The sequence below is a fragment of the Vulpes vulpes genome, chromosome 5 (genome assembly GCF_048418805.1).
Source record: "Vulpes vulpes isolate BD-2025 chromosome 5, VulVul3, whole genome shotgun sequence".
NCBI classification, from domain to species: Eukaryota; Metazoa; Chordata; class Mammalia; order Carnivora; family Canidae; genus Vulpes; species Vulpes vulpes.
In genome coordinates, this window is record NC_132784.1 from 33,960,740 (window position 1) to 33,973,755 (window position 13,016).

General features: G+C 40.6%; 1 protein-coding gene across 5 annotated transcripts in view; it reads right to left on the reverse strand.

The window, feature by feature from the left end:
* Positions 1-12,836, reverse strand: part of PRPF40A (pre-mRNA processing factor 40 homolog A) — a 58,666-nt gene extending 45,830 nt beyond the window's left edge. For 4 of the 5 annotated variants that reach the window (XM_072757815.1, XM_072757814.1, XM_072757813.1 and 1 more), the window contains exons 1-3: positions 12,705-12,836; positions 12,243-12,512; positions 11,078-11,209 (exon numbers count right to left, since the gene is read on the reverse strand). In XM_072757815.1, coding sequence (XP_072613916.1) covers positions 11,078-11,209; positions 12,243-12,326 — 216 coding nt within the window. In that variant the 5' untranslated portion in view covers positions 12,327-12,512; positions 12,705-12,836. Of the gene's footprint in view, positions 1-11,077; positions 11,210-12,242; positions 12,519-12,704 lie in introns of those variants that run through there. The other variant, XM_026008037.2, reaches the window with a different exon arrangement.
* Positions 12,837-13,016: the final 180 nt, after the last annotated feature.

Sequence of the window (13,016 nt, forward strand, 5' to 3'; positions counted from 1 at the left end):
AAATATGGAAGGAAATAAAACTTGTATACAATAATCATAGGTAATGGAATAAGGTAACCAGGTATTCAAACAGTTTCAAATTAAATGAAAATTGGAGAACTAGAAACAACTGAGAAGCATACTGGTCAAAAGGAACATATAAAGCTCACTAAACACAGATGAGAACACTTGGCACAGTGAATTTTACTATTTGGGAAAGTCCACTCACGAAACAAAACCAGGGTAAAGCACCATTAAAATAAAGTAGCACTGTATTAACAGATAATAAAATACAAAGGTTTATCTTGTTCCTTAAAATATTTAATAAATTGCTTAAACATCATGAAACAAGAACTTGACAGGAAACATTTGACTATTACTTGGAATATATGGTGAAACAGCAGTTGAAAAAAAGAAAAAGATATAGAATTTGAAAACAGAAACACAAGTCTCCACCACCCTGACTAAAAATTAGAGAATTGATATAGTAAGGGGAAAAACAGCAATCAAATGAGAACTAGGCTTGTCCCCTCTTCTCCCTACTCCCAACAGATACACCCTCACAACTAATTTCACTTTAGGCTTACAGAAAAGTAGGTGTGAATTCTGTAAGATTTTATTTATCAGAGAGAGAGCACTTGCATAAGCAAGGAGAGCAGCAAAGAGAGAACAGGCTCTCCACCGAGCAGGGAGCCAGCCCAATGTGGGGCTCGATCCCAGGACCCTGGGATTGTGACCTGAGCTCAAGGCAGACATTTAACTGACCAAGCACCCAAGCGCCCCACAGGTATGAATTCTTTAAGTACTACATAACTGACTTCTGGGGAGGCATGGTGAGCAACAGAAAGAAACAGCCTCGTATTTAAAATGGCCTATATATAAAATTCAAAGCTGGTAACATATCCATCAACTAGAATTCTAAGCTAAATTGGAAAACTGAACTTTGAAAACTTGAGAAAAAAGCATTTTCTCAGAAGAAATAAAGACATAAGAAAAGTGGGGGTAAAATCTCCATCACGCAACAATATTCCCACATAGTAGCAGTATAAAATGTAATTTCAAGTTGAAATTACATGAACAATCGGAGAAGGACAAACAGTGTATGTTCTCATTCATTTGGGGAATATGAATAATAGTGAAAGGGAATATAAAGGAAGGGAAAAGAAATTTTGGGAAATATCAGGAAGGGAGACAGAACATAAAGACTCCTAATTCGGGGAAACGAACTAGGGGTGGTGGAAGGGGAGGAGGGCGGGTGTTGGAGGGGAATGGGTGACGGGCACTGAGGTGGACACTTGATGGGATGAGCACTGGGTGTTTTTCTGTATGTTGGTAAATTGAACACCAATAAAAATTAATTAAAAAAAAAAAAAAAGAAATTACATGAAACTTCGTAAGACAGTGATCAAATCCCACTTAAAAAACAACGGACAAAAACCAAAACCAAAACCACAACCCCTTACAACATAGTAAGAATTGACCAGAACAGACCAGTGACACTTAAAGCAAACAACATTCAAAAATCATTAAAGAGCAGAGTTTGATAGAATTCTCTCAATTGTTCTTCCCACATTTCAAATTTTAAAACATCTCAAAAATCTGCCTTTAGCCTAAAACTTGTGGAACTGGTCATAGAATGAGATTTAGGGCACCGGGGATTTTTGTTGTTGTTGCTGTTTTTAAAAAAAGAAAACAAAACAGCTGTTTTATCACTTTCTGCTACCAGAGTCACTTAATTTTTAACTAAGAACACCTAAGTTTTTTGCAAATAGACTTTTATATGTTTCAAATAAAAAGATGATGAAGAGTCAATGTTGATTTCGTAGCAAAAATTGAAGCAGAGTAGACAATGCTCTGGAACACACTCACCAAACTCCAGTTTTGAGGGAGTCCCACCAGTGCTTCTCTTCATCCAGTCTGAGGACTAACCCCAAAGGGGACCACACTTGTCAAGACTGAAGTGTGTCCAAATACCAGGACAATGAAACACTGTGGCATAAAGTCTTCCCCAGATATAAAACCTGAGACTGGGGGTCTTTGCACCTTTAACTCCCCAAATTCTGAGGTTGGCATTCTCTATTTCAAAATAGAGTTTTACATTTATGGAAATACGTGAATGAGATATCGTGTTAAGCAAAAATTTAAGTTCTCCCTAAATATCTCTATAAATTCTGAGGGGTATGAAACCAAAGAACAAAAACATAAATGTGGAAAATGCTATATTCTCATGAGAAGTTATTTTAAGAACCGACAAATTAAGAGCTCTTCCAGAGGTCTGAGCATCACCAAAAAACGTGTTTCTCAAAGCCTGAAGAATCTACTTTGTGGAAATGTTATAATTTCCTTTTTTTTAATTAATTCTAGGATAAATATAATATGGAGATATAGGTTTCAACCAATCTGAATTCAACAAGGATGCTGTGTTGATTTAGGCCAGTCACTTGACAGCACCATCAATATGAAACCACTGAAATTTTCTAAGCTTTCCATTATTATTTTAATACCAAACTGATCCGGGTGGCAAGCTAACGAGATCTGTGTTCAAATCCACAGAAGTGACTTTCCCCTCCCTCTGCCCAATAATCAAAGTTGAGGCATTCAAAAGTTATTTTGTCATCCCTCCCAGCATGGTAGGTTTACTTCTTGCTTCACGTTGAAGGGAATAGACCCTTGGTCTCCCAGTTTTATCTGCAGAGTATTTTAGACTTCTCATTAGGTTTTTTTTCTTCTAACTAAGGGCACACAATATAATGGGAGTGTCTTACCACTGATGACATCATAAGTTCAATGAAAATGAGTGGTTGGTTCCAAATAGTTAAAGGAACAAATTCTTAACATAGTTGCTACAAATCTGCCACTATAAATTCCAATTGCCACATCACTCTTAAAGCTACAAAGTGTTAATTCATATAAGCTTAATGAGAAGCACACTATAAAATCAAAGCCATGTAGAGCTTTAGAAATTTCCATTTAAGCTACTCCGGCAAATATATTAAGTGTTACAAATTTTTAGGAAACAGGAGAAAATGGGAAAGGTAAAAACACATGTAAGACAAAAGCTAAACTGTCTAAAATACAATATATTTGAACTTTACAGACACTTTGGCAGTTTTTAAAACAAAACAAAACAAAAATTCAGATATACTGTTTGGTAAATTTCATTCCTAAATGGCCAACCATTTGTATATGTATACTACCTAAGAATTTTTCAACATGTACTTCTGTTCTTCTAACGATATTAAGTTCAATTATCAAGATGCCTTCAGAAGGAATACAGATATTGATAAAAAACAAGTAGAAACTAGAAAGCACTGCACAGTTGGCTCATTCTTAGTATCCCAATTTAGAAAGTTCCTAACGTTAGATAAGACAAGCCTGCTTCACTTTTCATTATTTTTAAAACTAAAGGTAAAGTAATAAAAGCAACTGTTAATTCTACAACACATTAAATTGTAAAAAACATAAAACTAATTAGCCTAATTCTTTCACGATATCAAAACAAAAGTGAAAATCTTCACACAGTGAAAATCTTTCGCACTTCAAAAGTTCTTTTCTTCATAATTATTTCCTGAAGTTTTTCCTGCTGGAAAGAAATCACACAAACCAAGCATCTTTTGTTTAAATATGAACTTTTAAATTTGGTTGATTTTTAAAAACCATTCTTTCTGCAAATCTTAAGTTGCAAATTATCTAAAAAGTCGGATTCTTGCCTTTTAACTTGGTTCCTTTTAATATGTTTAAGTCAAATTCCACAAGTACACAGAAGCTATTAAAGTCTAGTATTTAAAAACCACTTTTACATCACTAACTTACCTTATGAATGAATGCCAACCCTCTTCAGACTCAGAAGGATCAAATTCAGTTAAGGTATATCAACTTCTCAAAGTTACATACAAAGACAGTGATAGCAATGATTCCTTCTAACACTGATTAAGTATTACAATCATATTTCCTGAAACCATAAAAAAAACTATATGCAAAAGAACAAGTTAATAGTTTAAATTATTAATGATATTTAGCCCACTGCCTCTTACTAAACCCCCAATTTTTTAAATGAGGAATATAAAGAGAAACAGACTCAAAACTTAAATATAAATAAAAGCTATCATTTTAATTTTTAAAAAACAACGTAGGGATCCCTGGGTGGCGCAGCGGTTTGGCGCCTGCCTTTGGCCCAGGGCGCGATCCTGGAGACCCGGGATCGAATCCCACGTCGGGCTCCCGGTGCATGGAGCCTGCTTCTCCCTCTGCCTATGTCTCTGCCCCTCTCTCTCTCTCTCTCTCTCTCTCTCTCTGTGACTATCATAAATAAATTTAAAAAAATAAGAAAAAAGAAAAAACTCAACGTATTAGGGATATATATACAAACAGTGATGTCTCAAGTCACACAGAATTGGACTTTAAAACTTCCTCTAAAGAGTCATCTAAGCCTTCTTTTGAATGTAAGCCCTCTAGGACACAAGTATAGAGGGACATAAGACTGTCACTATCCCCTACTCCGAGCCCTTTAAGCTAGATTCAGTTTTAGATCTATTTAAATCATTATATGTTGTTTACATGAAACTCAACTTTTTAGTTTCTTCTATCAGGAACCTTTAGAACAAAGAGCATGTCTCATTTATGTACATATTACCAAGGTACAGGACAGATACATGGACATAGCAGAAACTCAAATGCTTCGAAGAGACAATTTTATGACCAGTTCTTGTTTCCACATAGACGAAAAAATTTTCTATTGTATTTAATATATGCTAATAAATATGTAATAACCTTGAAATTACTGAAAAATCACCTTTCCGAGAATTAACCACTGTCTTGTAGCACATGGCCAAAGAAACTATACCAAAGCCCATGTTTTTGGACAGAAACTTAATGCTCATTCATTAATCAAAAGATAAAGTCTTAACTCAAACAGAAGATCAGGTCCTAATGAGTAAAATTATATTTGTATTGTAGTGAAAACTTTTTAAGTCTAAGATAAACAAGTTTTAAAGGGAAAAAAAAAATCAAAGCTGTAGATAAAGCAAACTATACTTCAACTCAGAACAGTCCTCTCTTGCTGACATGTTTAGTCCTTCAAAACATATAGCTCCCAGCATCACTCAGATCTGGAGAAAACTCAGATTTCCACTTTGAGTACACGGTATCAAGTAAAAAAGAAGCAATTAGAAGCAGATTTTCCTTAAAGCCCTTTATGCAAAATACCATTATCTTTAGTACTACCAGTACTACAATTAACTTTTCTTTAATAAGAGGAATGTCTAATTACTTCTAGAGAAAAAAAAGAAATATAAAAGATTCATCTCCATAAAACTTCCAAATGTCTACAAATATCATGACGGCCAAATCACAGCAGTTAGAAGATAAAAAAAAGTAAAGTTCAGCCAGGCACGTGAGGGAATACCAGGCATAGGAGGGAATAAGGTACATATCAATGTAAGATATATACGTTTTTCATTTTTTTTTTAAGATTTTATTTATTTATTCATGAACGACAGAGAGAGGGGCAGAGACACAGGCAAATGGAAAAGCAGCTCCCTGCAGGGAGCCCGATGTGGGACTTGATCCAGGGACTCCGGCACCATCACGCCCTGGGCTGAAGGCAGGCGCTTAACCGCTAAGCCACCCCAGGGATCCCCGTTTTTCATCTTAACACCACAGCCAGGAGACTTAAATGCCTACCGACTAAAAGTAATATGAAGTTATAGAAAAAGTAAGAATGAAAGACCAACAACTTCTGGACAAGACAGTAATCTACTCACTCCAAAAATCATTGCAACTTAGCCTTATCATCTCTAGTTAAAAAACAAATACCCCAGTAGAGAGCTATGGGATATACTCAGGTACCTTTACTAGCTACTGATTCAGTTTTATGAGGATTTTAAGTCACATCATCAACATTTCTAACAAACCCAATTAAAAATCAACCTGTTAAGCTGTTGAGATTTGTTCTCTTTCCTTTTAAATCCTGTTACTTAATACATTCATTGCACTCTTTTAAGTGTTTCATCATACCTGTTAATACTAATTTCGATGTTGCCTCTTCCTCCTAAAGACCAGACTAAATTGAAAAACAGCTTCAATACATTTCTCACAAAATGGTAATTCCATGCGACATTAATTCCATGCAATGTGCTAGACAAAGCAAAATAAACATGTAACGGGGGGGTGGGGAGCCTGGGGAAGTGGAGGAGGGGAAGATGGCTAAAAAAAAAAAGCCCAAAAATCAAGAAACACTGAGAAAAATAGTTTTAAAAGGCTTCTGCAAGACTTCCCAGCAGCTTTAGGAAACACTGTGTCCTGTGAATCTCAAAGGAGGAGTACACTCCATTCTTCCACACTTACATCTCTCCAAATACTCTCCATACTCAGAAACATTACTCTAGCTAAAGTTTTTAAATAGATGAGTTCATATGTAACTGAAATGCTACCTAAAAAAAAAAAATAGTACCATTAGTAAATCTATCAACATCTAACTACATACACAGCCGAGAAGTTATACAAGCACCTAGGTCTGGGTCGATCTATTTTTTAAAAAATACTTGCCTGGGTAACATAAATGCACACAGAAAGTTACTGAGATTCAAGATTATGAACAAATAACCTAATGGGAAAAAAAGCCTTTTTGTCACTTACTAATGCCCAATTCAATGGCATGGATTCTATAAATGCCCAAAATAAAGGTCACTTAAAAGTAACAGGAACAAATTAATTGGTCAAAATCAGTCAGATAAATCTAAATTACCAACACTTTGGATTTCTCTGGAAGGCCTATATTCCAAATCATCATTTTCCCTGAGGGTATGCAAAACTTTGTGGTAAAACTTGTTTAAAAAAGACCATCACTAAAATCAAACAGATAGAAACATAGTTGTCTATTATTTAAAAATAAATGGAAAGACGTACTTTTGCTTTATTCACCAAAAATTATTACATTTTATCTTCCATTTTTATCAAATGAAAAAACTAGAGAGACAAACACTAAAAATAAGAATTAAGTTGTAACAGTGTAAAGTCACAAGTAACCACTGAAAATAGTCACATGTAACATCTATCTTCATGGCCTATAATGTGGGAAAGAATAGGTTTTTGTTTCATTCATTCAACAAGTATTTTACTGAGCATCCATGCTGTGCTGAGAACTGTGCTCAGCACCTGTGGACTTCTTAAAAAGTACAAAACATAGGCCCTGCCCTCTAAGAGCTTACAGTCTATTACATGCTGGAAAGAGCAAATACACCATAAAACAAAAATAAATCCCAAATAAGTGCAACAAAGTTACAGGCAAATTACATAGGATTTTATTTTAATAATTTGAAGGGAAAGTATATGTTGGGCAAAGTTATTGCTGAGGATCTCCGGAGGAAGGTAAAACTTGAAATGGTAGAACTTAGGTAAGTAAAGGAAAGTTCATGGTGGCAGTGAGCTGTGGACAGGAGGACACGAAGAGCATGAGCTCAGTCATGAACTGATACAATCACTCAAGATAGAGAAAACAGCCTGGGTTCAAATTAGGGAGCGTGAAGGCATGCAGCTCAGACTCATGCACTAAGTTGGACCTGGGAGATTCTTGAAAGTTATAAAGTGTGCAATTTAGACATTATACCATAGGTACAGAAAAGCACTGGAGGCTCTTGGGCAAGGAGACAACATGCTGAACTCTAAAAGAATCTGAGGGGGGAGGCTTGAAGCAAGAAAACCAGCTCAAAACTTGTCAAGAGTATCCTGGGCATAGCAGTATATACTACTTGGGTCCAGATGGCAGCAGGAATAGACTCAAGATCTGTTAAAGCCTGCCTTACTCAATGTAAGAACAAGAAAATCAAATTCATTTGTGAAAAGCATTCATTTACAAACTTACTGAACAAAGGCAAAAAGAGTACTGAATAATTAGAATTAGGGAGGCATTACTAAAGAATTTTGTTTTTATGTACATATCAACCCATAACATCTCATACATATCACCTACTCTTCTCATCAAATGACCTGAATTGAATCATAGCTTGTTAGAGCTGAAAGAGACCTTACAGCTTTTACTCCACTTTTCTCATTAAAAGAAAAATTAAAAATGAAAAAAACAAAGAGCCAACTAGGAGGACTTTCTTAGGATTTTAGTGAGGGCAAAATCACCTGTGATAAAGGTAGGACTTGCATGTCCTTTGTGTAGAAAGTACAACAAAAATTTGTAAGAGGTGATAATATTTTAAAAGAAAAACATTACTGACCATATAAGTGGAAAATGGCCTCACATACAATCACATCTTAAGGCAAATCTCTACTGCAAATTTTTGAGTATTCCCACCAAGTAGGGAAAATATTACTAACGGTTTTTTTAACCAGTGATAAAGCATTATTTAATTTCCATATTAAAGTCCATGCAACTTTCACAGTCCCTTCCAACTATAAGAGTCTATAATCCTGTAAATCTAGGACAACTTTCCCATATGAAGTTAACGTACAGTAAAAAGCAAATGTAACCTATGTCATAGATAATTGAGATGAAATTTATTTTTCAGTAGTAACAGATTCAACCTTAATCCTATAAAGGGCACTATAGTCAATCTCCTGAATAAGTACAAAAAAAAAAAAAAAAAAAAAACCTTCAGAAAACCTAGTACTCTTTTAACCTAAATAACTTTCTCATTTGAAAAATTATGACTTCTGGCTCCTAAAGGTTGTTAATTCTGTCCAGTCTGCATATTATTTTACAAACAAGTTTTAAAATTTCCTGTTGTGCCCATATAACATTCCAAACACCAGAAGCACTTAGCGAGTAAGACTAGCACCAATTTTCATTTTCGGCTGGTCCCAGAATGAGATATTAATGTGAAGTAGGCAACATACATGAGGTTCCCATCACCCTCAGGACCAAACTCTAAAAAATTTGTAAACTGTCTTTTTAACTTTTTAAAATTGAACGGCAGAACGCTACCAACTTTGTGTCCCTGCACTGAACTGTGTCATTCACAGGCACCCTGCTGTCTCTCATGAACTTCTGACCATTAACACCTCTGAGTGAGTACTGTGCTGTCAACTTTTATTTTTAAGGTAATTATTTACAGAGCTTTAAATTAGAATTCTAGATTACTTGAATATTTAAATTATCCATGCCCTCCCAGTCTGTTACGAAAGCTCAAATAAAGAATTAGTTTTACCAAGATTTGGGCCCCATTTAAATTAAGAGATTAATAAGACAAAAGAAGTATCTAATTTTAAGGAAAAACAGTGGGGATTCTCTTGGGACCCTAAGAGCTGGACCCTTAAGTCGTTCATTCATTCTCCTAACAGGAGCTGACAGGGAGAGACTTTTAAACATCTAAATAGGTATACTTAAAGGTACATGGCATACACTGGTCTAGAAAAAAAGAAGAAAATCTCAAGGTAAAATTAAGAGTATTTGAATGGATGTATACCAAATATCAAGTAACCTTACTAGGAAGATGATCACTGATACAACTAAAGAGAAAGGGCCATAAAACAAACTGTGACCAGCTTATGCCAATGAAATACACAAAAGTCTTTAAAAAATAAAATAAAATCTGCATTGTACTAGAAATGACTAGCTGGTGTCTTGGTTTGGTAGTGCAATAGCACCATTACAGCAAGGGTAAGCAGGTCAATCCCTTGCAAAACTTACCTTGACTGGCCCAATGGAAACAGAAGGCCCCAGAAAAGAGAGAAGCATCTGGCAGTAGCAAATTGTTTTATTTTATCTTTCTGTGGAAAGAAACTAATTTTAAATAAGAACCAGAGCATTTAAAGAATAAATATTTTTTAAAGCTCATTATCTAGTTAGAGCAGCTCTACTAAGAAAACCAGAAGAGCTCCTTGCTGCTTAGAGATGGAAAGAAACAGAAGAGGAATCAGAGTTGTTTCTCCATCATCTAAGGGAGTTTTAAAACTTGTGTTATCCAGAACAACAGAATAAATGGTTCTTTTATTAAAAAAAAAAACAAAAAAAAAACACTCAACTCCTACAGGCAGAATCTTTTGGGCCTGGTGTCTTTGAATAAAGATTTTTATACAAAATTAAGGGCTATATTTCAAATTAAAAAGAAGAAAGTCACTTGACATTAAGCCCTTCTACTCCTAAGGTTAAAAGAGAAAGACACAAAGTAAGCTCCTTTCTCCACTACAATTTCACCAATAACTTAAAATATCAAGGCTTAACTGATTATCAACACAAACAATATTAATTAGCAGAAAGACCATACCTAATTGACTGGCTTTCCAAAATATTTTACTAGCCTAAATTTTTGATGATTTATTGAGATACTCAAATGGAAAGAACTCAGCCACCAAAGAGTCTATGTATTACAGAACCTGACAGGGAGCATGAAATTATTCATGGTAACTGAACCTGTTACCTTTCTTGGATGCTTCTCTAGGAACTCAGTTCTACTGAATTCACTGAGTCAGCATTAAAACCTTTTGTTCCAAATCACTCCCACAAAATGTCCATTTACATTTATGCTAGAGATGAAAGGGACAGCTCAAAAGCAGGAGTGCAGAAGCAATAAGCATTTAAAACAAAACAAAAACCAAACAGTGTAAGTGGAAAATGAACCCCCTATATGGCACTGTCCTATGAAGAATCAAATCAGAGTAGAACCTCCCTGCTCTACCCCCACCGAGTACACGCGCCCGTGTGCGCTCACACACACACACACACACACAAAGAAGTTGTTATTTCAGGAATAAACTTTACTCTAAGGTAAAGGCCTAAGCAATTGCTATTTTTAGATTCTATGCATCTACGTGGTCCATAGACATAAAATACGTTGACCTATAAAATAATCACTCTTCAAACATTTAACTTCAATTGACATACTTGGAAAAATAAAGTCATGACACTAAAAAGACTACATATACAGCTACTTAAAAAGAGAACTCTTAGTTCTGCTGTGGTAGAAAATAAATCTTTAACACGGAAGGTTTTTTCCTTACTTTCAAAATTTGATTAGACTCAGCATTTGAATTACTCGACAATATTATTTTGGCATAAACTAATCCTTAAATAGCTGCAAGTATTGACCCAGGTTTTGAAAATCTTGACACAAGGATAACCGAAGACAAAACGAAACAGGAGCATCCTTACTTGTCCCATTGGTGGCCCTCCCATAGGGGGCATCATTTGCGGCATCATTCCGTGAGGTACAGGAGGCATGTTGGCTCTCTGGCCCATGGGGTGCATGCCCATCGGGGCATAATGCATGCCAGGGTGGCCCATCTGGAAAACAAGGGACACGTGAGAGCGAGCAAGGGACGATGAACGCTTCTCAAAAACCTGATCGCACAAGCTGGCTACTGGCAGAGTGGCTCAGCATCAGGCCAACTGAGGCCGCATCACCGGGTTGCCTTGTACTTTGTTTTCTTAAACAAAATGCACCTCCCACCGGAACTTACACGGGCTCGCCACCGGCCGAATCACAAAGTAATCGGAGAAAAAATTAAAATAATCACTGGGCAAAGAGAACACAGATTTCATTTCCGAAGCAGGCTGCTGCAGCGCGTTAACAGCCGGCGCCGCGCAGGAGCAGGTCCGGGAGCCACGACTTTGTTGTTCCTCACGGGTACAAGGCAGCCAGCGCCCGAACAGTAACCGTTCCCGGACCCGGCTCCACGCTGACTTCACACTTTGAAGCGAGGATTCGCCGACTTCACTGTGAGGAGCGCGGCCTCCGGGAGAGGCGAGCGAGGCCAGGGTCCCCAAGGACGCCCGACGCCGAGCGCGGGTGCGTCCCTCAGAACCCGCACCGCAGACCACGCTCCTCGGCTCAGGGAGGACCCTCCCCGGGGCGGCCCGGAGCCCGGCGCAGGCCGCTCACTCCCGTGAGGAAGCCCTCCGCGGGCGGGGGCGGGGGCGCGGGCGGGGGCTGCGGGCGGCGGCGGGCCCGGCTCTCCGGGCTCCCCCGCCCGAGGCCCGAGGCCCAGAGCCGCCGCCGCCGCCGCCCAGGCCGAGGCCGAGGCCCAGCCGCGGGGACGTCCGGGTTCGCCTCCGCGCCCCCGCGACGCGCCCCACCCCAGCCCCGGAGCCCGCCGCCCCGAGCGCCGCCGCGCGCTCCCGGCCTCTGCCCCTCGGGACCGGCCGCCGGCCTCTGACTCCGCGTCTCATTGTGCCGCTTCGCCCCGCTCCGCCGACGCCTCGCCGCGGGCCGTCTCCTCGGGAGGCCGCCGGGAGGGGCCCGGGCGCTGCGGCCCGACAGCCCCCGCTCCCCGTCCCCGGGACCCCGCACCGGAGGGCGGCTGGCCGCCTCACTCACCATGAGGCCTCCACGCTCAGCTCCCGTCCCCGGCCTCATCGTCGGGCTCAGACTGCTCCGCCGGCGGCCACTGCCGCTGCACATACCAACAAGCAGCGATCTGAGTGGTTGGCGCCCGCCGGGGCCAAAGGTTAAAGGCTGCCCTGCGCTGAGGGGCGGGACCAGCGGGGCCAACAGGCTGACGGGCTTCCCCGCTGTCCAATCAGAGTGCGCCTCCGACACGCAGCTCTGCGGCGATTGGCCCCCAGCGTCAGCCTCGCTCGGCGTCGCCTGCATGGAGGGGGGAGGGGGACGGAGGAAGTTTCTGCGCCTCCGCCGGGAAAACTCCACCAACTTTCCCCGGGGGAGGGAGGACAACCGCGTCCCAGCCTCCCGAGCTCAGACCGCCTCACCCCGCAGGGGGCGGGACAGTGCGCCTGCCACCTTCACCCCCTCCGCCCGAGTTTCGTACGCCCCACCAACCTGAGGCTGCCCGGGGAGGGGGGGGTACGCGGCTCGTAGCGGTAGCGGGGCCGGGGCGGGGCGCGCGCTGCCCGCGGAGGAGGAGGGGCGGGGAGGAGGCGAGGGTTCGAGCTCCGTACGCACCAGCTGGAGAGCCCGCGCCGGGGCGGAGGGGGCGGGGCGGAGGCGTGTCGGGCGGCGCGGAGGCAAGTTGTGATAGGGGCGGGGAGAACAATGAGAAGGAGAGCGGGGGGCGGGGAGCGAGGGGCGGCGAGCCGCCGGGAGGGAGGGGGGCCCGGGAGGCGCGGGGCGTGCGGCGGAGGAAGGGGGCCG